The 27,672-nt window shown below is 28.0% G+C and overlaps 1 protein-coding gene across 1 annotated transcript; it reads right to left on the bottom strand.

Annotated features, from left to right (window-relative positions):
- Positions 1-14,659: 14,659 nt before the first annotated feature.
- LOC129975743 (uncharacterized) lies at positions 14,660-27,501 on the bottom strand. The gene is made up of 2 exons (XM_056088932.1): positions 27,358-27,501; positions 14,660-17,366 (listed from the first exon to the last, which is right to left on the bottom strand). The coding sequence occupies exon 2, from the start codon at positions 17,172-17,174 to the stop codon at positions 15,192-15,194; it is 1,983 nt and encodes a 660-aa protein (XP_055944907.1). The 5' UTR covers positions 17,175-17,366; positions 27,358-27,501; the 3' UTR covers positions 14,660-15,191.
- Positions 27,502-27,672: the final 171 nt, after the last annotated feature.

Here is a 27,672-nt window from a genome sequence, read left to right as displayed (position 1 = left end):
TTGACAATTTGACGGAATTATGGATATAAAAGTACATTCAAGCGATTTAACTGAAAGTAAATATAACCATTCGAGGCAAATCAGATGGTCTCCAAAGATGGAGAGATCTTAATAAAAACTAAATGAAATGTTGAGGCTTTTTGTGAATAATTGGATAACACATAATCACACACACAAAACAACAGTTGATACGTCACCTCAAAATTTAAATAATTACTATTTTAATGATATAAGTTTGATTGTTAAGCAATCTTTTAATTTTAACACTCCTAGGAAAATATTTTTAAATAGAATTTGCAACGATATTTTTATTGTTAAAATGAAAATTAGACAACGTGTTCAGTTTCATTCAAAAATGTATTTTTAAAATGTAACTTTAACATCTTTTACATAATTCAATCATCTTGCTGATTTATAACGCACAGTGACACTTATTGAAAGAGGCACAGCGGAATTTATTTGAAGGGGTGGTGGGGTAACGTTTTTGTCCCGCTTTAAAAATTGAGGAGTATCAAGATTACATTTCTAAACATAACTAACAATTAAGTTTGGATAGATTAAAATTTCCTAATTATTTTTAACTAACCGCTAATTTTCATAATAAAATAAAAAAAAAAGAAAGAAAGAAAAAAGAATAAATAATAGTATTGGAAAGAAGCAAGTTCTTAAGGCGGCCAGTATTAAATATCGAGGCATATATACAATTTATGCATCGGTGCAGTGGTTAAACGTAAGTGCAAAAAAAATCAGATAATTTTAACAAATGCAAATAATCCCATTCCATTGTTGTGAATCCGTTTTAGATACGAATGACTAAGTAAAAACATCACCGTGAAAAGTTTGTTATCTCATTTCCTTAGAAGAAAGAAACATTTATCACCTCACAGACTGAAATAGAAAGTATTTTTGACTTCGATGTGCCCTTCCTAATGTTGATATAGATAATTCTCTACCGACATTTATTTGATTTCACCGCAAATATTGATAGACGATAACATATTGAAACTAAAATATGCTGAATGTTATCAGACATTTCTATTTGCCTATAACTCATAAGAAATTGCAAAAAGAATTCCAAAAATTAACTTTAAATCAAATTCTCGCTAAGTTATTTTAACAATGTCCCTATGACCAAAGAAAGCATGTATTTGTAGTAACTGTATTTGCATGAAAAGTTGTGCTGCTATATTAATTAATGAGGAAATCAAAAGAAAATGTCATTTACTTTAGTTTAATTATTCTAAGGCTGCACAAATGCTGTTTTGGAATAAATCTAATCATTTTGGAATATGGTCAAATGACGTGGACGACATCTGAACAATCAACACAACATCAAATTTCCACACCGTGCTAATTTCAATAAACACAGACTTACTTCCAAAAGTTTTATTTAATTCTCGTGCATGGCGAGTTGGCTTTTGAACCCATAATTCTCTGGTCCAGAAAATGAGACTCTGTTGAAACTTTTGTTGCAACTAACAATATTTGATATAATATAGATTCAATACTTGAATTGTTGAGTATATTTGACATTAACTGGTCTCATTACTATTCGTAACAAATCTTTTCTGCTTGGAACGATTGTTTGCATTTTTTATTTTGATAAAATAATTTTAAATTATACATTAGAAATGTAAGTCTTTATTTTTTTTTATTCATTCTTAAATATCGTCTAGTTTACATTAAAATCATTCATGTCCCTTAACATTATTAAAATAATTTTCATTTAACTTTATATTATTTACTTTTCTTTATTTATAAAATACTAGCCGCCTTTGGCGACCAGCCAGTTCACCAATCTTAATGTTCATTAAAATTTTACTAATTAAATATTTTATGTAATTCCTACTTTAATAGCTTCTTCATCAAAATATTTTAAAACTTCAAATTTTGATAGTCATGCAATTCACTCATAATAATATAAAGTCCTTCAGTCATAAAGTAATATGTATCTCTCTAATTTTCTGTTGGCTCCCGTAGAATTTATTCTTTAAATTAAAGTGGAAAGGATTAATCTGCAATTAATATTATAATATTTTTTACTAAAACCAAGTATTTTTTGTGATATGATTATTGAAAACAGTCACTGAGTGTTTAAACTTTATGGGCACTAAAGAATATCTTTCTTAATTTATGTAATATTTCAAAAATTTGTCAACAAAATTTTCTCAGATTCATCATGACCAGATTGATTCATTAATTTTAAATGCATCAAACACTAAAAAAATATAATGAATCGTTTAAAATAATCAGTTGAAAACAGGTTAAAAAAAAACTACTTAAAAAATGATGGTCTTAAAAATTTAAGCATATACAAAAAAATATATAACTAACATAAATACACTTTAATTACAAAGGCATGCAACTGATCTAAAAATAATTTAAATCGTCCGTTGATAATGGTTGTCATGTCAACAATCAGAACACAATGCGCATGCGTGAATTTACAACGCCAGTTACGGTAACGCAAATGCGTGAGTTTTACTACGCCAGTTGGGGTAACCCTATGCAGATTAGAAATTTTTAATTTCCTTTATTCTGTTTTATTTTAATTCAAAAGTACTTCAGAATGAATCTGAAGGATCGATTAATTAACAATGTTTAATTTTAAATGCATCAAACATTACGAAAATAAACAGAATCGTTTGAAATAATCAGCCGAAAAATCTTAAGCTTAGCCTCATTACTGTTGGGGGGGAAAATGAACTCTTACTCATTTGGTGGTGGGTAAATGAATATTTTTTGGCGGGAAAGTTAGCTTTTAATTAATAATTAAAATTCTAATTAAAAATTCAAAAAAGGTGACCCCAGGTGCACATTCTCGACATCTACGGTATACATGTACCAAATTTGATAGCTGTAGGCAAATGGTCTTTTCTGTAGAGCGCCAACACACACACACACACTCACACACACACACACACACACACACACACACACACACACACACACACACACACACACACACACATTGAGCTTTATATATAAGTATAGATGTTTTTTTAAAGCAAGCGAAGAAGGGAAAAAAATCATTCTAAAAAATTTAGTAAAGCAGGTGTTCTGTCTTACAGACGACTTTTCCCTTTCCAGCTCTGTTCCCATGGATAATGGGTTGGCTCAAATTTGGGACTAATCGCCAAAGTATTCGACGAGGATGACACGATAGTCTCAGAAAAAAAATTCTAAATTCACACCAAAGGTTAATATTTCGTAACTATTGCATGAGAAAATTTCGGGGGACCACTCCAACTAGTAGGAATTATGTCTGCTTGTGAGCATGATAACTCAAAAATAATTTGAGCTAGATGGATGAAATTTGATGCATACTTTCTACAACAGATTTGTAAATTTCTGTCGAAGTTTAAGTGCAATTCATTCAGAAGGAATCTATTCTATTCGGCTATTCAAATAAAAGTTAACAAGGTAATTAAAAAATGAAGGGAGGAAGCTAAATGAAATTTGGTAGATGCATTTAATTTTAAAGTATAGATAAGCATCAAATTTGAATAAACCAACCAAATCCAAACCGGAACCAAATCCTAGAAATGATTGATAATCTGTTAGTTTATACTTTCAAAAGCATTTCATTGCGATAACTCGAAAAGGCGGAGACTAAAATGTATGAAAGTTTATATATCATTTTATGACCACAGTTGTGGTTCTATGTTAATTTTGGATTTTAATCGATAGGGAAAAAAAGTATTGCTATTGCTATCATTAAAAAGTTAATTGTTTTATCCTAAATATGATCCATAGAAAATTTTCATGCAATTATTTTTTCAAGAATTATTGATGACATACTTATCCAAAATATCGAAGTTCGGTTTACTTTTTGTTATTTAATAAACTTTTTAAAAATTTATTTTGAAAATTGAACAGAGTACAGTTGTCTTAGAAACTGAAAGGGCGTACACCAATGTCATGTCGTTACTGTTCAACATTTAAGATGAGTTTCGTTTTAGTCAAACAGAAGCATGAATTTTCTGCTATGTATTATTATGAATTTGTTATATTGCTTCCTTGTGCAGTTAGTCTCTTGGTTAGGAAGAGAATCTTACAACTAGCTCTAATATATGTCGGATCAATAAACCCTATCATTGGTGACAAAAACGGAAATTTCTGAAACTGCTGGAATTTTAGTGATATATCAGTTTGGAGATAAGATACGATATTCTTCTAGAACATTCGATGCTTAGTCATATAAACTAGGAAAACAGAGGCTCGCAAGCGAGAGAAATGAGTTGCGTTGAAAATTGTAAAGCGAAGTCTCCCGTTGTAATATTTATCTTTCCTGAGTTCTCTCTGAACGCTTTGTGCCATTGCGGTTGTTTGTTACTGATTTTTTTTTTCTTTCTGTACGCTTTGACTTTGCGTTGTTAGCTGTATGATGTGTAGAATAAAACGTAGTTATACTTTACTCAATTTTTCACCGAACAACCCACAGACAGAATTATTAACAACCCATGAATAATATTATAAATTCCTCAAGTTTAATTTAAATTATCTATTTGTTTTTATGAAATATTTAATAAATGCGAAAACCATGTCTATAAAAATATTGTATATTATTACACTTCTCATTTAATTTTCACATACATTTTAAAACTCAGAATTGTTAAGCGAAAAATTAGTAAACAACAAATGTTTTTTTTTATATATATATATATATATATATATATATATATATATATATATATATATATATATATATATATATATATATATATATATATATATATATATGTAGTGACGAGCGCCATCTGCTGGTTGTTAGACGGAGTTGACGCTGGTTAGACGGAGAGCAGATCAGACGGATCTGGAGGAAAGTAAAGACGTGGCAGATCAGACGGATCTGGACGAGAGAAAAGACGTGGCAGATCAGACGGATCTGGAGGAAAGTAAAGACGTGGCAGATCAGACGGATCTGGACGAGAGTAAAGACGTGTCAGATCAGACGGATCTGGACGAAGTAAAGACGAGACTAGACGAGACGAGACGCGACGTATTCGACGAAATCTACTGAATGTTCAATTCTTTTATGTTAATGTATATATATCCTAAATGTCCTAATCGTCCTAAATGTAATTAAATGTGCGTTCTAAAATAGTAGTGATTTCTGAGTCCTACATATATATATATATATATATATATATATATATATATATATATATATATATATATATATATATATATATATATATATATATATATATATATAATTTAACAGCTAAATTTAGACAAAAACTTGTTTCGATAATGGTAAAAATGTTAGAAAACAGAACATACAAAAACTGATTACTGAGCCCCATTTAAGATACTGATATTTGAATCTCCTCTTCAAAATTTGGAATATATAAAACTAATTTATAGTTTGTCGAAGACAGAGAGATAGAGAGATTTTGGGTAATTTTAGATGAAGAATTCTACTCTATAATTGAATTACAGTTGAATATACTTCTGCCTTGCCCATTTTTATTTCTCTAATAAATGTCAATGATTTCTAGATATGTCATAAATGGTCACCTACCATCCGCTGATTTTTTCGAGAAATCTCAAGAACACAACTTAACTGTACCTTCTCCACGAGTAAAAACACTTAACATAGTTTCCCAGGGATCATCCTTTTCAGATTTCGCTAATTTTCATTTTATTTGAAAATTAATGATGTCTAAACACGTTATTAAGGGTTATCTACCCCCCTCCCCCACGCTAAATGAAGCTTTGACTCAGTCTTCAGCTGCATAATTTGGACCGATTTCGCCATTTTGTTATAATAAACCAATCGGAATGCTCTATACGTTCACAGTACATAATTTAAAACACAATTATCATTTACCATGTTAAGATGTAATTCATTAAAGTTGATTAGTATTGATAAATTAATGCTATTAATATAATGAGTGAATTGCTGATTACTGAAGATGAGTAGTAGCAATAATTTTTAAAAATTGAACTTTACCTCATCTTATACTAACGCACAAATAGGACTGGAATAGTTGATTCAACTCAGAGTAATTGGTGAATAACATGACTTTTATTTTCTCATACACAATGAGAAAGTATTAGAATCAATAAAAAAATTCGAACTCGGGATTTTGAAGAATTTCTATATCTTAAACCACTTTGAGTTCGAAAAACATATTTTTGGAATTATGTATGTCTGTCTGTGAACTCTTTGAGCCTGACAGATAAAATTTAATATGTGATCATAAAATCAAATTTTGTAGATTTATAAAAAAATTTGATTAAAATCTTTTAAGAGGAAATTTGTCAATGCGGCTGTCTGAGTACAAGTGATTACAAAATGTAATGAGCTACACGGATAAAATTTGGTACAAAGATTTATTATCTATAATGTAAACAAATAATGAATCAAATTATAATGTAATAAGTTTGGAACCAAACTCGTTACGGGGCTGACCGTCTGTACCCGGAGGCAGCAGTTGAGATTTACTGACGCGGGGGTACAAGCACAACTTCTCTAATTTAGTTTTAAAATAACTCATAATAATTAATCTTACATTTCATAAAAGCGAAATAAGTATTAATTAGCTCATTAAAATTCTTCACTTTCTGAATTTTCATTTTTATTTAAATACTGACTCTAATTTTTCTCCCATAGTTAAAAATTTGCTAGGATATTTGTAAAAAAACGTTTTTAGTTTATTTTACTGACCAGCAAAAAATTATTAATATTTGAATCTATTTTTAATGAGACTTTTGAGATTATAAATGAACAGAGATCTACTTTTTAAAATTATGGTTATATTCCATTCTGAGATTTTAGTTGAACACAGGATGTAGCAACGAAATCACATTATTTGTTGTAGCATGATCTTGAAAATATTTAATCGGACTTTAAGGAAGAATACGTTTTTTATTATTTCACTTTGGTTCGAATTTAGTAAAATTCTTAATCGTTGGGTCTTTTTTAATATTTATGAAATATTTCAATAAAAACAAAAATGAATTAAATGTCTATAGTAATTTAATACTTAATATTGGATAATATTAACATATTCAAAATAATGAATAAAATAAAATAGTTATATTTAAAATTTATAAAAAGTTTTCTTGATTAGTTAATTTTTTTGGAAGTGAACAATATATTGGATAATGATAACATATGCAAAATAATACTAAATAAAATGAAATTGTTATATGAGCCATTTATTTTGAAAGTGGGGCAAGTCCATTTTTGAAAAAAATGGGGATAATGGCAGTTATAGAATAAAACTTGTTGTAATCTTTTTATGAGTAAAAAAATTATAGTAAAAAAAAATTTTAGAATCTAGTATTTGGGAAATGAAAGTTTTAGCTCTTAACAGTATTGAAAATCTGTTTATTTCGAAAGTGATGCAAGTCCTAGATTGAAATTACATTTGACCGAATATATTACGGCAAAATTTAGCTCCGGTTGCTCTATGGTGAAGCAAATGTGACCGTTTGACATCATGTCTGAAATATAGGATGTTTCTATTTATCTATTTTTGATATTGAAAATCGGTGGTTGTACAGTATTTTATGAATAATGAAAAGTATATCTTAATTTTGTGTGTCGATGATAATGTTTATTTCCATTACCGATTATTCAGTCCAGTGATAACGAAATAAATATCATTGATCACAAATTTTTAATGTCAGGACATTCATTTCTACCGAACGATCATGATTTTGGAGTGGAACTATCCAGTAACTATTCAATCCAGAAACCAGTTCCTTGCATATTCCCCAGGATTACTATAAAGCAATACAAAATTTTTGAAAACATAATAAAACATAATTTTTGCACATGAAATTAAACGTGGAAATTTATTTTCAACCCAACCTCTGGAAAAAGCGGTTTTAAAAAGAAAGAAAAATACCGCTGGAGAAACCGTGAATTGATTAAATATATGCTGGATCAGATATACAATGGATGCACCTTACAAAATGTTCAATAAAACTTCGATAGAACGAGATTTTGAATTTAAAATTATCGATTTGTCAACACGACGAGGAAGGTAAATAATTCCAAGTAATTTCAGAAATATAAAATTATCTTTTATGTAAGAAAAAAAGGAGATTTATTAAATCTGAAAAATACAAGGATATGATGCATTTATTACCTATATACCTCCCGTCCATCATGAACATTTTAAAATGTTAAATCCTGAATAAAATTCAATTTCATTATACCTGGGTATAAACTTAAAATGTATAATTTCATTGAAATTCTTAATAAAGCATAAAATGAATATAGAAATAAAATTTAAATGGTTTTATGTTAGGTTTGAAACTATAAAACAAGAGTGTTTTTTTTTTTGTTTTTTTTTTTTAAATCTGTGTTTGGCTGCTACTGAGAGGTTCATTCTAACGTGCTCTCGATATTTTTATTTATAAATGTTAAAGGCCTTCTACTAACTCATTTCGTAAAATTTTTTTAGTGCTTGCATTCTATTTTTATTATATTTTTCTCCGAAACCAGATGGAAACAAAACGCGTTTTTTATCTATTTTTCTTGTACCAGTTCAAATTGAATCATAGCGCAGCTCAAACTTAGAGAAACATTAATCATGCATTCAGAGATGGATCTATTAGTGAAAAAAAATGCTCGATTTGAAGATCCAACAAATTTGTTCTGGCAATTTGAATAATGTCAACGAGCTTTGAGGAAGATCACCAGCAAATACTGATAATGAAGAATTAAGGACGACTACGGAATCCGATCCGCACACAATTATTCGTGAAGTTAGGTCTAAACTAGGAATTAGCCATACGGCTGTATTAAAACATCTGCGTGTAATAAATAAAGTACAAAAATTCGACTCATATATATCGAACGAACTGACGCAACTGCAGATGATCGACCGCAAGAGCAAGTGCGCTTCGCAATAAACGATTGCCGTTTTTACACCAAATCATCACTTGTGATGAAAAGTGGATTTTGTATGATAATGGAAAACGATCAAGCAAATGGTTAGATAAGAATATATCCCTAGGCCACGCCCTTAAGCCGAAATTTAATAATAATAATAATAAACCCATTATAGTCACCCTATGGTGGAATACCAATGGAGTGATCCATTATTCCGTCCTACAACCAAGCGAAAACCATAACAGCTTAGCCCTATTGCTGTGAAATTGATGTCATGCATGAGAAACTTATGAAAAAAATCTGTTGACAAATAAACTTCTCTACAATATGAAATTTTACCACATCCTCCATATTCACGAGATATTTCACCGACCGATTATTATCTTTTTCGTAATAATGAATTATTTTTAAGAGAAAAAAAATACAGTAACCAAAATGGTATTATAAAAGACTAAATTGTTTATTAACTCTAAAAATGATGATTTTTTTTTTTTTTTCAAAAAGGCATATATGATTTGCCCAGTTGTTGGCAGAAAGTCGTAGATGCCAATGGAGGTTATTTCGATTGAATATAATAAATAATGTAAGACATTGCGCTTAAAAAAAAAAAAATTTTTTTTTTATTCAACGCCCGTTTCATTGTTTCCAACCTAATAAAAAGAAACTTTTGAGAAATCTAGAATAATAATCAATACTACCGGACAAAATTCGATTTTTTTTTTAGTAGCATAATCGCCAACCTAAGAGAATTTTTAAATAAGGATTGCCACAATGAGCTGGAATTTAGATATATTTTGAGTCTGAGGTGAATAAGCTCGATCACACGAACAAAATTTTATTACTGTTCAGTCATGATTATAGAAGGCAGAAAATATATAATATTGCTTTTTAAGAAGCTGGAGAAAATATTTTGTGTGTGTGTGCATGTATATATATATATAGACAGGGTGTTTCAAAAACCTTGACCGCGGCTTTTATTCCTTAAATATTGACCATAGACATATACTGTAAATTACAAAGTTGCGTAAAAAAAGGTGCAAAATGTTATGAAATCGATTAAAATTTTCAGGGAATTAAACTTTAAAAAATGCAAAATTTAAATTTTTGTACGGACCCCGTACAAAAAAAAAATCTCAGTGAAATGTGCCCCATATTCTAATACGGTCATGTACAAAATTTCAGAATTTTATCGTGAAAACTCTCGAAGATATGTTAAAACAAAGTTGGTGAAGGATCAATCTCAAATAAAAATGTAGATGTTTACAGCTTCAGTGCAGATGACGCGACGCAGGAATGCATCATAAGGAAATAAAATATGCTTTATATTTTTAGTTTTAAATACAAATTTTAAAATCTATGCTTCCTAAAAAAATACTTTAAAATTTTATACCATGAATTGTAAAATATAACTTAAAAATAGCACAGTCAATGAAGTTGTAAAAAAACTTATGTAATCTTTAAGTTATTATTTTACAAATTTTTAATACTTTTGAACCAATAAATAGCAAAATTATTATTTATTTATTCAATCATTACTTTTTTTGTTAATTTGTGTACGACCCCTAAAACATGAACAGCAGACAGGATTTTTCCTCTTTGCGAACTCATATCCAGGCATCAAAAAGTGGTTTAAGTCAGCATTTATGTAGTTTCATATCTTTATGATTTTTTGTGATAAATTGCTGAAATTTTGTAGATGATCTTATAAGAGGATGGAGCACATTTTACTCACTGGGAAGTTTTTTGCACCGGGTCCGTATAAAAATTTAAATTTTGTATTTTTTGAAGTTTAATCCACTGAAAATTTTAATCGATTTCATAACATTTTGCACATTTTTTACGTAACTTTGTAATTTACAGTACATGTTTATAATCAATATTTAAGGAATAAAAGCCGCGGTCAAGGTTTTTGAGACACCTGTACACACACACACACATATAAATTTATGCATTTATTATTGCTTAATATGATACGAGAAATACACGTGAAAAATGGAGCCCCCATTTATTTATTTATATGTGTAAATTTTAGATTCCAGAACCAATGTATTTTGTTGACAAAAAATTAGATCTTGAATTTGAAATCCCCTATCCTCATTTTTAGATAAGTGTTTTTATCGTTAAGTACTTTTCATCTGTATCCACTTTTAAGCTAATATCCTCCCCACAAAATAAACTTTTTCCCCTCAATTTCATGCATGTTTATATATATATATAATAATTCTTTTAATCATTGTTTTATGAAGACACCTTTATCCAAAATCTATTCAAAATTTAGATACATTTATACAAGTCGTAAAGAGTAATCGAAAGAAAAATTAGAGAGGAGAAAAAAGTTACATTCCACTACCAGTTATACTAAATGTAGAATCCGAAAAATTGTTATTAAACAAATTTAGTGTATACTTGGAAAAATCTTTTGATGTAACTAAAATGCTGCTAATATCACATGCATTTGTTTCTTGTCTTCAATTATAGTCGGTGAAATTATATTAGTGAAATAATTGCAACTTAATAAATAATATTGCAAGAAACAGATATTTTGCTATTGAATAAATCTACTTTACAGTTACTCAATTTACCCCCAGTGATTTACAGTGAATTCATTTAATTCAGCTGCAACAAAGCAACTCTTTTTTGCATGCATATTGCAAAAGAGTGTTAAAAATAGTTGGCTATGTTTTATTAAATTTATTTAATCATTAATTAGATTTTAGTCAGAGAATTATCATGATGAAATAAACATAATAGATTAGAAAAAACTTGCAAATTGATTAGCGAGGAAGAAATAACTGGACGACAAAAATAAGGAATCTTTTCCGAACTATTCAGTGAATTTTGAATGGGGGAAAACAATGGCCCATTTATGAAGCATGCTCATTATAGCCTCTTTCTGTGTTGTGATTGTTTACTTACGACCGATTACGACTTATAGGCTGCTGTCTGTTGCTTGTGTAAGTCTCCGCTGTGTATTCGGGTCAATAAACGTCGTTGTTATCGAGGCCTGCTGCATTGTTATATCATATATCCATTACAAAGATCCCGTCGATTTTAGCGGCATTAATAATTTATTCGTAACAATAACACACACACACACACACATATTTCAGACGCATACAAAGAAGAAACTTTTGAAATTTAACTTCCAATTTATTTTACATGGGAGGGAGAAGCGAAAAGGTATTGCGTCAGTCTACATCGTGTCACAAGCACTAAAGAGAACGAAATTTGTCCCTTCAGTGATTTTACTATGACCTTCTCATACGGATTTCTTTGTCACGTGTCGATTTAAGCAAAGGTATCTTTTAAAAAAAATGTGCTGATGTTAAGGATTGTTATCTCTTCGCTCTTGGCGTGGGAACCCCTGAATCAGCCATTTTGTTATGCACGTGTTAGAAATAATAAATTTAATTATAATTAAATAAAAAAAAAGTGGGAATTGGATCAGGAAATAAGAGAACCTTTTAGAACGAAGTTAACATGGTCTAAATTAAAATAAAAGTTATGATACTCTGATTTAAATTAAATTAAAGAGATATCATTACATATGTATTGGAATCCTATTAATTAATTGAATTATCCTATTGATTTTATGGAATAAAACTGTTTCTTTAACGAGTGTTTCACATTCCGAGTAAGATTAGGGAGCAAATAACACCTGTTAAACGAGGTTCTACTTAATAATAATAAAATGTAATAATTATAATAAGTAAATTATTTTATAATTATAATAAAAGTAAATAATAAATTTACATGCAGTTTATCTGCATGTAAAATTTAAAGCTTCGCTTTTTAGCCAGGCATATACTGATATTATGCCATAAAAGACTGTTTTGTTACTCTTTTCATAAAATGGATGAAACTGCTAAGTTTTTTTTGTCTTCTGCCAGACTGGAGACAATTTTTAGCACATTTCAAAAACCCAAAACTGAATTCGTAAAACTCCTCTAACCACTACGGAAAAGGAAAATGTGCGGACAATTTTTATTTTCTGATATTCTTATTTTAGAGAATATTTTCATATACAATTAAATAAGTCAAATAGCTGATTCTTTAACTTCAATAAATTACATAACTTGAATTTTGGTAAATTAATATCTTTCGAATATTGATGTTCAAAATCTCCATTCCTTTTGGCTAGAGTTTTAACTTCTTTTGACATTATTAAATCTTCACTAGAAAAAAAAAAAGGTGTGCTGGGGGGGCAGTAACTTTGCCACCATTTTCTTACTGCTCGAACTCGGAAATAAAACAACTTTCCTGATGTTGGTTAACATGTTGTGCCGACTATTCTTTTAAGCATTCATGAGTATAAATTTCAATTTGACTGAAATTTTATTTGTGTGTTTAATGAAAAGAGAATTTATTATAACTCAAAGATATTGAACAGTTCAATTTTTAAAAGATGAAATTATGTGTACTATTAAGAAATCTCATACTGTGTGCTTTTTAAATCGTGGCCAAAACGACCAGAGTCTAATTACACTTGGAAGGAGGATTGGACTGTATGTGAATATTTATACAGACATATTTTTGAAGTATTTCATAAGCTAAATTTTAGTAATTAATTATCCATAAAAAGAAATGAAATCACTGATATAGAGTTATTAATGAAAAGTATTTAATATGCACATATATAATAATTTAATTTCATATTTGAGCATGTACTCATTTAGTACACATCAATTTAAAAAAGAAAATTATACCATGATGGAAAAAAAATTAAAATAAAAAAAAAATTTAAGTTAAATATAATTAAGAGTTAAGGATTATCTTACAAGCCTTATGATAGATTATAACAAAATAATACACTACAAAGAAATAGAACTTAAAATTTAATAATGATTTTAATTATTCAATTTAAACATATACAGTTATCCTAATACTTTTAGCTCATAAAAATGTTTTTTTTTTTAAAAAGAAATTTATTTGACAGTTATGCTAATAACCTTTTTGAATCGACTTGTAGATCTTTCTCCCTTCAATGAAAACTGCCTAATAGGAAATTTGCCACAGTTTATAAAAATGATAAAGAAATTTTGTTTTTAAATTCGATTCTATTTAATAACTTAATTATACACATTTTTGAAACAAGGAATCAATCCCTCCCACACTTGGAAATATCACCATTTTTTTAAAAAAAGATTACACAAAAATATTCTAATAGCGAATTTTTACAAAATTAATTGATTTAAATATGTTGGGCAATGGAATGCAGTTGGCTCAATTTTAGATGGCAAATAATATGCTTTGTAATAGCTTGTTTTGTATTAACTATTGTAATTTCTATTTCTTGTTATTATTTTATAAGTATATAATTATTGTATACATTATTTTATTTGTATGTAATTTCTATTGTAAAAACATGCTTTCAATAGAGAAAACGAAACCTGTACAATTGTCAAATTATTAAATCATATGCAATTAACAGCAAAACAACATACTGAGAATTGTAGTATTGAAAATTAATTGTATGATTATATATTCCATTTTATGAAAACTATTGAATATCTATTTGCACTAAAATTGATGTTATAAATTCTTCATGATAGTGGGAAAACTATTGTAAACAAAGCATTTATGTGCTACCCTTTATAGATTAGTGTATTATTCATTATTAATGATTGACCTTAATCATTAATAATGCAAAATGCATTAATCCATAAGGAACATATAAATATTATGTTTACAGTAGTGCCCCCAATTTAAATTCAAGTGAAGTTTTCCCCCCTCCCAATCTTCTTGTGTATGTAAAGACAGAATTTGATGCATGACAAGTTAAATAATTGAGAACACATAATATTAAACAAGATATAACAAATTTATTTAAAAACTCTTCATAAATACAAAATTGTGCAATCAGTCCAACATTTTGGAAGTGGCTCAAAAGTATAATAGCCATTTATAATGGGAAGAACCACATAAGTTCTTCAAGTTCATGCATATACACAATTTAGAATGCATTTTGATATTCAAAATTTCCTTTTACTATTAAACATAATAAAAGGATCAGCACCAACTTAAACAATGTTGTATTTAAATTTACTTTAAATATCGACACTATTAGTCATCATTTTAGAAAATATACATTTTGTACATGATTTTTATATTCATTTTATTCATATTTACAACCTTTGTGGCACGTTTGAGAATTATATCAACAGATTATGGCAAAACTAGGTTAACAATACCTTTGGTCCAGTCACTTCCAGTGACAAAATTTAAAAATGACACTAAATATCACAGGAAAATAAGTACTTTACCATCATACCTGAAAAGAGACTTAGTACAAATTGTTAACTAATTTTGGAAATGAAGATAAAATAATTAACTTCTAAACAGGAGGTGTAGTTGAATTTGGCTCAAAGCATGCATTCTTGGTGCTTAATTCAGTCTCTAACAACTTAAGTAAAGATTCGCGCTTAGATACTGACTTTCTTACAATATCAAGTTTTGCAGTACATTGTTTCCAGTTTTCCAAATTGGCAGCTCTAATTTTTTCAGCAGCATGAAGTTTTTCTTTTAACAACTGCACTCTTAATTTAGAGGCCATGTAATTCCTCTTTTTCTCCAAGAGATCTTTTTCCATTTGGCTTCTAATTCCAACTTCTTTTTCTAAATTGGCTTTAGCCACCGAAATTTTCTTAACCAAGAGATTTATATGCGATTGATTTGGAGTATTCTTTTCTTTAATTAAAGGTGCTGGAACTGAATACTGTGTTTTTTCAGCTAAGAGTTTTTTTAATGAGTTGTATTCTTCCTGTTGAGCTTTAGAAAGACAAGACACATTAACAGAACTTACATTGCTGAGTTGAGCTGCATCTGATTTTTGTCTTGCACTAGAAATAAGAGCTTCTATACTTGATACAGGAATATTTTGAGAAGCATTTTCATTTGTTTCTTCATCAGATTCATCAGTTGAGGTATCATTGTTTAGTGTGATAATTAAGCGTTCTTGTATAGTATTTACACCTCTTGGGGGAGGTGGTGATGCAGTAGTTTTATTATTTTTAAAATTTGAAAACTTTGATTTGGCATCAATAATTCTTTTAGGAGGCTGCTTCACAGAGTTTTGCAATGGTCCTTTAGAATATATTGCACATGGTTTTGGCCTCATTTCCTTATGTAAGGTACTTACTGCATTGTGCAACATATCTACCTTGGCAATTATTTCCGACACCTTTTCTTCTACAGGAATAGGTAATTTTGGAGGAGACTGACGTTTTTGGCGAGATGAATTCATACTAGCAATTACTTCTGCCCTTAAAAGTTGTTCTTCAAAGTCATCAATGGTTTGAGAATGATTAGACTGCAAATGGTTTTCATTTTCCACAGGGGAATGACTCTCAATTTTCTGATTTAAGTGACCATTAATAACATTGGGAGAAAATTCAGTATTTGCAGGTGTTTTATCAATAATAAATAAATTATCATCATTTACTTTTTGACAACTGCCCTCCTCCTCATCAAGATCCATATCCACTACTTCATAATTATCGCGAGAGTCATTATCACATTCACCGTTAAATGTTTCAATTAAATGATCCAATGAAACCTTATTAGATAAAGAAGGTAGACTATTTAAACTGAGTTTTGGCATTTCATTAGAACTTTCCTCATCTGCTTTGCTAATAAGTTGTTTTTTGGCACATGTTGCCAGAGCTTTCCTTCGCAATTCTTCAACATCCTCTTCATCACTCTCCTCTCCTTTTTTTATTTCAGTTAAGTCTTCTAGTGGAAGTGCATCAGCCAATTCTTGCTTAGGCGGACAACTATTCGTTTTTTTACTATCATTTGTACATGATACTGATTCATTTTTCACAGAATTGTTATTTTGAACCTTTTCAACTTTCTGATTCAAACGTTCCTTTGCTTTTTTATAATCTGATAATAATTTTGGGAAGTTGATCTCATTTTCAGAGTTCTGAAGATTTGAATGAACCTTTTTCGATAATGAAGGAGCCCTGGGGGGACTTGTGTAATTTTTAAAGGCACTTTTAGTGTTAAAGGAATTATGATTGTGATGAGATTGCCTATGTTTTAACCTATGTTTTTCTGAATTACGATGAGGACAAGATGATTTATGTTTTCTTCTATGAATTGATTCTAATTTAGTGGGATTTAGAAATTTATTCTTTTCTTTATGCTTGTAATTTTTATGCCTATCAATTGGACTTTTATTTTGTAAAGCATAACGACGTGGCAACCGTTTTGATTTTCTTTCAATTTGGAATATCATTTCTATATCATCAGTTATTTCACCTTCTTCTAAATCATCACTATCCTCATCTATCACAATTATTTCCTCCATTTCCATTTATATTATAAATATCTTTAAAAACACAGAGAATTAAAGCAATAAAAAAACAAACCCAAAAATAAAGAAATAGAAATAGTAAGAAAAGTCTGTTCAAAAATAATTAAAACCTTACATTAGTTATCTAATATTAAAAAAGCAACTGTAGAATTATATGGGATTGTCTCCAACACAAAACAGCAGATCCAAAGCCTGAAAGAAAGAATCAAATAGTAAAGATAATGCTGAATAACAATTTTCAGAGAATTTAAAAAGTTTAAAATTAGAAAATTGTGGGATTTTTTAAAAATTCAAAATCTTACAAGTATAAGCCATCTAAAAAAATATTTTTTTTTTTTAAAAAAAGAACTAAAGAATTGCATTTCATTAAACTAATGCACATCTTTACATTTTAAGATGTCTTTTAGTCTTCTTAAACTTTCATATTCCAGTGACTGAAACTCACTTTGAAATAATTAACTGAACTGAAATTATAGAAAAAGTTGGACTCGTCGTTAATTTTTCTGAGCAAACCAACAATGAAAGGCTACACTCGCAGAAAGTGAGTTTGATGCTTTTTATGATAAGTTTTAATTATGAGAAGTTTTTATGAAGAAAAATATTTTTCTATATTAATAATCCCTCCTCTTAAAATAAAGAAAATTAAATTGAGTAGTGCTGACTGTAAATAAATTGTAATACAAGGGATTAACTAAATGATTAATAATTACAACTTGCATTAGGATGATTTTTTAATAGAACAGCATAATTTGATGCAGTTTAGGCCAGTCAACACATTCATCAAAGTCATGTATTAGCTACTTGCTTTTTATGATACACTAGTCAACTTAATTGAATGGATGGTAGTTTTCTAGAATATCTAATGCATCAAAAATTTTTGAATAAGTAATATTAATTGTTAAAAGAAATACTGCCAGCAATCAATGGAATGGGCATTTTCAATTATTTTAAAAAATACTGTAAGTTCAAGTATACCAAATAGTCAGATACAAATATTTTTCTCCTAGAATATTTTGTTCTATTTTTCAAGCAAAAAATGTCAAAGAAATTAAAAACGACACAGTTCATTCAAAGTCAAAATTCGACACTATAATTATATGTTCATCTGCAGAATTTTACACATTTATTGAAAGTTTTTATTTTATGCAATTCAAACTCAGACAACTTTTATTAAACTTAGCATGACAATATACTCCATACTATTGAACAAAAATATGCGAAGATTTGATTATAATATATTAGTATGATTAAATTATATTTAAAATTGATTCTTCATTAAATAACAATATTTTACAGGCAAAAGGCCCTTTTACTTTAGTAATTCTCTTTGATATATTTAAATGACATTTTTCAGAAACATAATACCTTGATATGTTTGCATGTTTGATTCAGACATCTTATTAGTCAATTGAGTATACATCTAAAACATGCAGAAATATAAACGAACACAGTTATATTAGTTCCAGTGAGAGATGGATCAAGGAACTTTTGATTTGCAGCAGGGAAAAGCATTTTATTCAAGAACAGCTACTAAAATATCATTTGTGATACTGATGAACCAATATAAGATTTTTAAAAAAATTTGCTAATATCTATTAAATGATGTATAATATATATTAAAAGATCTAATCTTTCGAATTAAAAATCCTTTCAGTCATAGTTCTGAATCTCTTGTATTTTTTATAACATCTTCATCCTTTGAAGACAAAATAAAAGTAACTGCATTATACAATGGTATAAATAGAATAGGCTCAGAAGTGTTAAAAAGAACAGTGCTTTTTGAGCTCCAATTATCTAATAGAAATGAGACTGCCAAAATTGGAAAATATTGGTTTATAAAAGAAATAGCTTTTACAGGGTTGCCACTCAAAACTGGGGGGAAAAAATCCAGTATATTTTCCTTGTTTTTTTTCTTATACGTATATTCAAAATACGAGGAAATGCACAAATAGCACTCGTGCTAGTTATAATACTATCTGATTTTAAGGAGTAAACAAAGCAAGGAAAGGAAGCAAAAATGCAACATTATTCGAAATAATAGCAAAATAAAAGGTTTATATTTACATACAAAAAAAAAAATCTCTTTATTTATTATCTATAATTAAGCAAGGTAAAATTCATATATTAAGGAAGGGGGATCTCATGCTCTTTAATTGTAAATCACACAAACTTAAGGAATGAAATGAAACAAAACATTTATTATCATGATACAAATCATTTAATGATTACTTTTTTTTATTTATTCTTTTTGTATACAATTCATGTATTAGGGCATCAATTTAAGCAACCTCTGCAGATTTGTCAGCCATCAGTTTCATGGAGCTAATCCTTAACAAATAAAGTACATTTCTGTATGGCCTAATGTATATTTTTTTAGATATTTCACTATAGTGAACATATGTTAAAATATTTCTGATATATCATTGAATACATAAAGGACAAATGTGATACAACAAGTTTTAATATCCATAGAAGTTGTGCTTTAAAAGATTGTTCCCGAATTAAAAAAATTGTAAAATCGGCTTATTTATGGACATTAAATTTGATGTGTCATCTTCTGAATTCCTTCTAAATACTAACATCAATGATGACTCTCTTGAACTGGCATGAAGTCTTCTATATTTTCCCTCTTTTGGCATTACTAATAAATACCTGTTTTCCCATATTACTTAGGCTTATCTTCTTATAAAGCAAGAAGTACACAACAAAGAGATTTTGGAGAATTTCTCCAACCCATTCAGCAAAATTGGGATTTTTTTTTTATCCGTCCTGTTCGTATTAAATATGGATTGTAAGTGATTCACTGTTTTACCACAGATTGAATGTTTATTTCCACCAGAGAAATGTATTCTGTTATTTTACGCACAACAGAAATCATGTGCATGCTCATTAGCTGCAATTTAGAAATCTAATGAAAAAAGAACTGTCTCGCAAATCAAAACTGAACTGATCTGATCAGTATATAAAAAAAGGGGAAGAGAGAGAGAGTAGATAAGAAATGAGTTTCCACTTTACACAATCACGAATAGTATTTTTCGTTTTTTGGAAGCTGTGACTACAATCTTTTATTCTTGCAATTATTACAGATTGGCATTTTCTAGAAGAGAAAAAAATAACTAAAAATTCCCTGCATTTTCTCCTAGAGGCATAGCAACCCTGTTTTATGTAAAGTATTTTATACAATAATAAATTTCTTTCATTATATACACTATTTCAAGGTGAAAGAAAGTAATAAACTAATTATCTTACATTATAATTTAAAAAAATAAAACAATATTGATTTAAACATATAAAAAACACAGATTTTTAATAAGTTTGGGGAAATAAGTTGCCTTCAATTCCTTCTAACTTACATCAATGCCTCTAATAAAAATATATGTATACTTATTATTAAGTATAATTTATTATTATTAAGCATAATTTAATACTACTGTTAATAAGAGACTTAACAACAATCTCAATTGGCTATTCTTAAATTTCTTCATAGAATTGTTTTCCTTTGTTGCATCAGTTATACTATAAAAAAAACATGGATTAAAATACAAAAACAAATACAAGAAAATAATGAAAACTAATAATGCCCACGATGGTTATTATTAAATCCCGAAGGAAGCTCCTTTAAAACTCACTATTATGGCTGCATCTTGAGTAATGTACATATACCTAATCAAGATGCCCAACAAATTATGAAAAAAGAGCCTAACCTAAAGTTAAAAATAAGTATACTAATAACCTACCTAAAAATAAGTATACTTAATGATAGTGAATATGAGAGATACACTTTTTATAGCTTTATTTATAAATTAGCCAACTTTAATGACAAGCTAGATCACTGAGAATATTATTTGTGATATTTTCAATTAAATCTTAAGCCTAACAATGCTAATAATTCCCTCTCTCCCCAAACACTGAAGTTTCAAATTATGGCAGACATCAAACATGGGATAAAAATAGTGAGTAGAGGGATTGTAGCTCTTTTCTAATATTGCACAAGATAAAATCCTGTGACTGGTGGTTAGAATTTGCATTTGCTGTAAATACATTCTCCAGTCCTCATTATATTTCAATGGCAGATTATTTCTTGCTTTTAACTGTTGAATTTTAAATCTTATTTTAGCCATGGTTCACTTTTGCAGATCCATTGGATACAAAACACCTTCCAAAGACATTTCTGTACCATTTCTCAGATATGTACAATAAACTTATTTACATCTACTTTAAATCAATTTAAAATTTCATAACTGGGATTACTCAGCAATTTTGAGGTCGCAACTGAAAAATATTTCATAGTTTGGTTTAGATATAGTATTTAATTTAATTAACTCGTTAAAGCTTCATTCATACTTATATAACTGCATTATATTTTGCTACTTGTTTTATTTAAACCTCAAATGAGTTGCACATGCTTGGCTGCAAGCCTGGCACGATTTTTTTATTTTTATTGCCAACACAAGTGTATATATATTAAACATTGTTGATTGATAAATAATTGAATAATTATTTTGATGCAAATGAACTTCCTTATTATTTCCAATATGTAGTTCCTTTTTTACCATAAATATTCAAATTACATATCCAGTGAATAGTATTACATCAACACTCTGAGTGAAACACTGAAATTGAGATGTATGTTTTATTGAAAATGTTATATAGTAAAATTACATAAATATTCAAATAATAATTGCACATTTTATGAATTTTAATTAAAATCTAAAAAGAAACTAGTGGATATTGTAAAGATAAGAAAGCATTAAAGAAAGAAGTAATAATTTTTACAGATAAAATTTTTGTCTGAATATCAACTTTTAATAATAACTTAACAGTATGCACATATCCTAAAATCACTGTTTTTGTAAAAAATTTTTAAAAAATTATTATTTTGTATTAAAGTTAATATACTTAAGATTCCAAAAATGATTTACTTTTCTTTCTGCAGTAATTAGAAGCAAAGTTATTGGCAAAATTATAAACTAGAAATGAATTTTTGAAACCGATACCAAGCCATAGAAATATTAAAAATATGCCTAAACAGCAGTTTGAGTTACGCTAAAGAGTTGTCAAAGTATTAGAACTCAAGTTTACCATATTGTGCCTTACAATTACCTTTTTATGTTCTCTAAATTTTGCAAAGCAATTTTTATATGGTATGTTTACCAAATTATGCAATTTTCCTTAACTATGCTCCATCAAAAGAAAAACTAATAAAAAAATTTCACTATTTAATTACATACATAATAATTGACATACAGATTTGTAGTTTGTATTAGCATTTTTCTGCTTTAGAGATGAATATAATTTTAATAAACAATAGTATCTAGCTATAAATATTCCATATTCATAATTTATATTGCAAACATGAATGAAAATATAAAATAAAATTCTTTTCAAGCTTTCCTAAGGAAAAAGAAAGAAGAAGGCTATGGTTGTCAAAACAGAGACAGGAAAAGACGGATTTATAAAGATTGATAATCTCAAAACAAGGGAGGGGGAAAAAAAAAAAAAAACCTTTCAGGAAATGTTATGCCGAACTGACCCAACGGTGAGAAAGGTTGCACACCAATATTCTTGAGTATCCCAGAATTTGGGATATGGTGCCAACAAAGGTATTTCTTACTCTAAGATTCACCACAATTCATGTGACTCATGTTGGGCAAGCTTGTTTTGAGAAAAATAGGCAACTGGCTAACTCCATTTTTATCTCAGCTCCATGATAACAAAGCTGTGTTAATTATACACATATATACTTTCTGTTCATTGTGAATATGAACCACCATTAGAGTTGAGTCCCATGATTTTATTTTGCCTATAACTTACAGGATAAACTGACTTCCAATCTTCACAATATTAGAATTTTCTGATTTCTCATAAAAATTACACTAACATTAAACAGAAACCTTCATTAACATACATCAATGTAAGAAATGAAAAAATGAAAGTGGTTTAAACTTCTGAATAACAATGTAATCAATTGTTAGAAATTAGGCACAAAAAAAAAAAAAAAAAAAGCAAAAGCAAAATATTTACATGACTACTAGCTTGGCATCATTTAAAAAGATTTTTTTTTTTTTAATTTTAAAATGGTGTAAAATTTATTTTTGCATAATATTTTTTGAAAATATTGCAGGAAAATACCAAATTTCTGCTTAATTTTTAAATAATTAAAATTCTAAACAAACCATTCTGATGTGCATATTTACATTCTCTAAGGGATATATGCACCAAATTTAGTAATTGTAAATGCTCAAACTTGTAGAATAACAAAACACACATTCACATATATTATTAGATACTATACTATTCATCCGTATTATTAGATGAAGAAAGACTATTCAATTTCCACTTTGAACATATTTTCAGGGAAACTATAACTCTGGTATTGATAAATACTGAACACTTATCAATCAAACAACAGAAACTGGTCAGAACCTTGTAAGCTGTCAGCAATCTCGCACTTATCCATAATCACGCTTGAATGGAAAGCTCCACATTAAAATGCACAAACAAATGAGTGGCGCTTTCCTCAATAAACATCAATAATTTATTAAGCTTTCCTTTCCAATCTCTCTCATTCCCCCATTTAAGTACGACTTATGCACGGTAGTACATAAATTTTATTCAAAATATATACAATTATTGGCACTTGTATAATATATGCATGTCATTGGCAAACAATCAAAAAAGATTTTATTAGTGTGCAATCTTTTACAACTAGTCATCGAGATACAGTTAATGCATAATAATCGGATAAATGATAAATTAATAAATCTTTTTTTATCTGCTTTTAACATGACTTCAACAACTACTTACTCAAATGATTGCAGTATCCTTCTCAGAATTCATTATTAATTTAGGAGAATGAAATATATCAAAACTCTTGTTAATTATTAGTTTATGGTTGAACTACTAAAAAAAAAAAAAATCAGATTGTTAAACTGCAAAAGAAAAATAAAATAAATTATTTTGCTTAAAAATACTAGTTTTTATATTGAATAAAAATAAAAAAAAATTTTAAGAGTGAAAAAATTATCACTTACGAATTGAAGCAGTTTTAATAGTTAGTTTTAAATAGCCATTTTTTTAAAAATGACTATTTAAAAGTTAAAACATACAGTAAGCAATACCACGGTTTAAATATGCTTTTGCATAATGACAACTTGTTCATTAAAGCTACAGCACCTTCCGAAATTATTGCATTTTTGTTTTTTACTTAGTTTATTTTCTTTTCCACTCTAAGAACTCGATCAAAACAAATAGCAAAATAAATAAATAAAAAAGCTAGCAAGAGCCAAATGCATATACAACTGATTAATTTGAATGGAAGTAAATAAAGCACTTGAAACCTTTTTTCTCATTGAATTTAGAGGCATCAAAGTCACAGTTCAATCAGATCTACTTAAAATGTGAGCAATTGATCCTTTTTTCCCCCTACTGTCATGAAAAGCTTGCCTTTGTTCTCTTGTATTTTTTTTCTTTTTTATCTGCTCTCTCTCATTGGTTGTTTAAGAGTTTGCTTTGATTCTTCTTGCCTTAACAGAAACACGTGCGATTTATTGAATATTCAATTTCTTTTATCAGAAATTCTTCGGAAAAAAAAAAAAAAAAAAAAAAGAAAGAAAGAAAAAAGTAATTTACAAATATTCTATTCAAAATTTTTTAAAGAGAGGAATTATAAATTACCAAATATAAAAATGATGGACATTTTAGATTATTTATTATGTATCTGATTTGATATCTATTTTTATTTGAATATTAATGAATTGAAATTAAAAAATTTCAGGCTACTTACATACATTATATATATTCTTTAAATGGCAATCTTTTAGTAAATATTTTTTTGTTGTACAAAATTTTTGAGCTGATGAGCTAGCACTACTCTTAAACTGGTCTTTGAAAAACATTTATATAAGAATTCTTGTTGCATCAAGACATTTCATGAAAATTTCAGACAATAAAAAACAAACTTGCAGGTTAATGTGGATGTAAATAATTCTGTTCCTATCTTATATGCTTACTGATTATGACAATTAATTAAACATATACTGGGGAAAAAAAAGAAAATAACAAGAAAAATCAGAAGGAAGGAAGTAAGCAAGGATTGAAGGCTTTCATAAATTTGGCTAAGCAATATTCATCCACTTCAGCACATAACATTGAATAATGAGAGAAATTTTAAAATGCTGAAGGTAATTTTTTCAAGCAGACAGACAGTTGAAGGAATATCCCCACCATACAAAAATAAATAAATAATAATGTTTTAATGTACAAGGCAATTTTAAAATATTGCTTAGTTATATTTTTCTGAAATGTGAAATCATATGTATGCATTTTAATTTTAAATAACAGTACAATTTTCAATATTGTTCAATTAATGATGTCAAAAATCATGATCAACAAACTTAAAATGTTACAATTTCAAACAAATATAAAAAAATGCAAAAAGTTTAAAAATCTACTTCAATTTTAATATACAAAAACACTGATAACTTGGTTTCATCAAAATATAATCAAATTTTAATAGCGAAACTGATCCCTGGATCAACAACTCCAAGCGTGGAAAAACAAACAATTTCTAATTTGAATTTCAATAATCAATTAAATATAAATGTATCAAGTATATGATGATCAAACATTTGTGATAAAAGTTTGTTTTTGTGAATTGTTCTTGGAATTTGTGATTAAAAAATATTCCATACTTTCAATGATTAATATTTTACTTTATATGAGTATTGATGCATCATATCAGTAAATATCAAAATATTATAAAATGTATCTGCTTTCCCCACAAATCTTGATCTATTTCTCATTACATAATATAAATGTATGATATTTTTTAATTCTTTTAATCTGTAAATATGAAAAGTAAAAAACTAATTTTTTTAATAAAGGGAACAGCATTTATATATTCATTCACAAATTTATAAAAAAACATCAGATTTAAATAAAAACAAGATAGTTTATATTTAAAAACTCTGGATCAATAATTATGATAGCTAGATTAAAATAAAAGTTTAGCAGATACAAAAATTCATAGTTTCATGAAACTATCAGCTATTAATAAAAATGCAAGAAATAATAAAACCGAAAATGGGAGGGGGAGACATTAATAAAGAAATATTTGCTCTCAGCTGAACAAGCCATTTTCCTAAAAAAAGCACCCAGAAAAATGAAGATGTATGAGAAGATACAATAACCTATCCAGAAGACACTACAGAATATAATATACCACAAAATTCACAAATTTTGTTGTTGGTGAAATATTTATTAATTTTACTATTACCTGCTGTTCAAGAGCTCTGCCACAAACTGAAAAAATATAAATATTGACATGTAAGGAATGCATTATGTTTTTATACATTCTTTAATAATGGGATATATTTTTTCAATTTTTTTTTATAAGATAAAACATTTATTTCTAAGCTTATAAAATAAAGCATTTGCATTGAATTCAAAAGGTGCTTTTGCTACATAGAAAAATCTCCAATTTTCCCTCAAAACTAATCTTAATCTTCTCTCACTAATGGAAATGGAATTTAAAACTTCAATTTTTTTTAAATGAATGATAATAATAAAAAAACTAGTGATTATTTTATAAACATTAATATATTACTGAAATAGAGTCAAAATTTTTTAAATAATTAATTTATTGTCCTATTGAAGAATAAAATTACATAGTTTGAAAGAAATTTAATATCACATTTTAAGAAGAAAAAATTAAGAAAAATGTGGATAAAAAAATAGCTTATCCAAGTCCAAAGGTTATAATGGACAGGCAAGCAACAAGTCAAATTTCTGCAACACCAGGTTTCACATACAAACAAAAACTCTTCAATAATGAAATGAGAACGAAAAAATTTAGAGGTGAAATCTACTCACGAGCCAGTGCTTTATTTGGCCTTGCATAAAAAGGATAGATATGAATAATATTTGAACCCTAATAACAAAGCACTAAATCAAGTTGGATGGGAAGCATGAAAAGAGTACATATCTCATGAATGTGGTAATCAAAATAACAAACTTTTTTGATGATATTCTATTATCTTTCGTGTTTACATTGATGCAACATTAAAATCTAGCAATTTAGTGGATAGTTAAGAGGCTTATTTAGATGTATTTGTACTCAATTTTAAAACTCAGTAACGTAAATACATGCTTCTATAATTCCATTTATAAATAATTATTTTACCTCAAAGCAACTCGCTAATTGTGACGGGTACAATGCTAACATATATTTAATGCCCAAATCTCGCAAGATATTCTGCACGTAGTCCAGGAAATTAGAAAATTTTCAATAAGAAAGTGACCAATTACGATCACCATTACCTGAAATCGTTTTACTTTGATTTCACTTCAGCTTAATTCGCTTCATTTGTTACTGCAAAAATATTTTTGTTCATATATATATACATATATAAATACATAACTCTACAAATAGCATGAATGATTTCGGAAAGTTGCAGAAAAATATTATAATTTTAAACTTGATAAAAGCAAAACAAAT

Source organism: Argiope bruennichi, chromosome 7 (assembly GCF_947563725.1).
Source record: "Argiope bruennichi chromosome 7, qqArgBrue1.1, whole genome shotgun sequence".
Taxonomy (NCBI): domain Eukaryota; kingdom Metazoa; phylum Arthropoda; class Arachnida; order Araneae; family Araneidae; genus Argiope; species Argiope bruennichi.
This window is presented reverse-complemented; position numbering and strand designations above follow the sequence as displayed.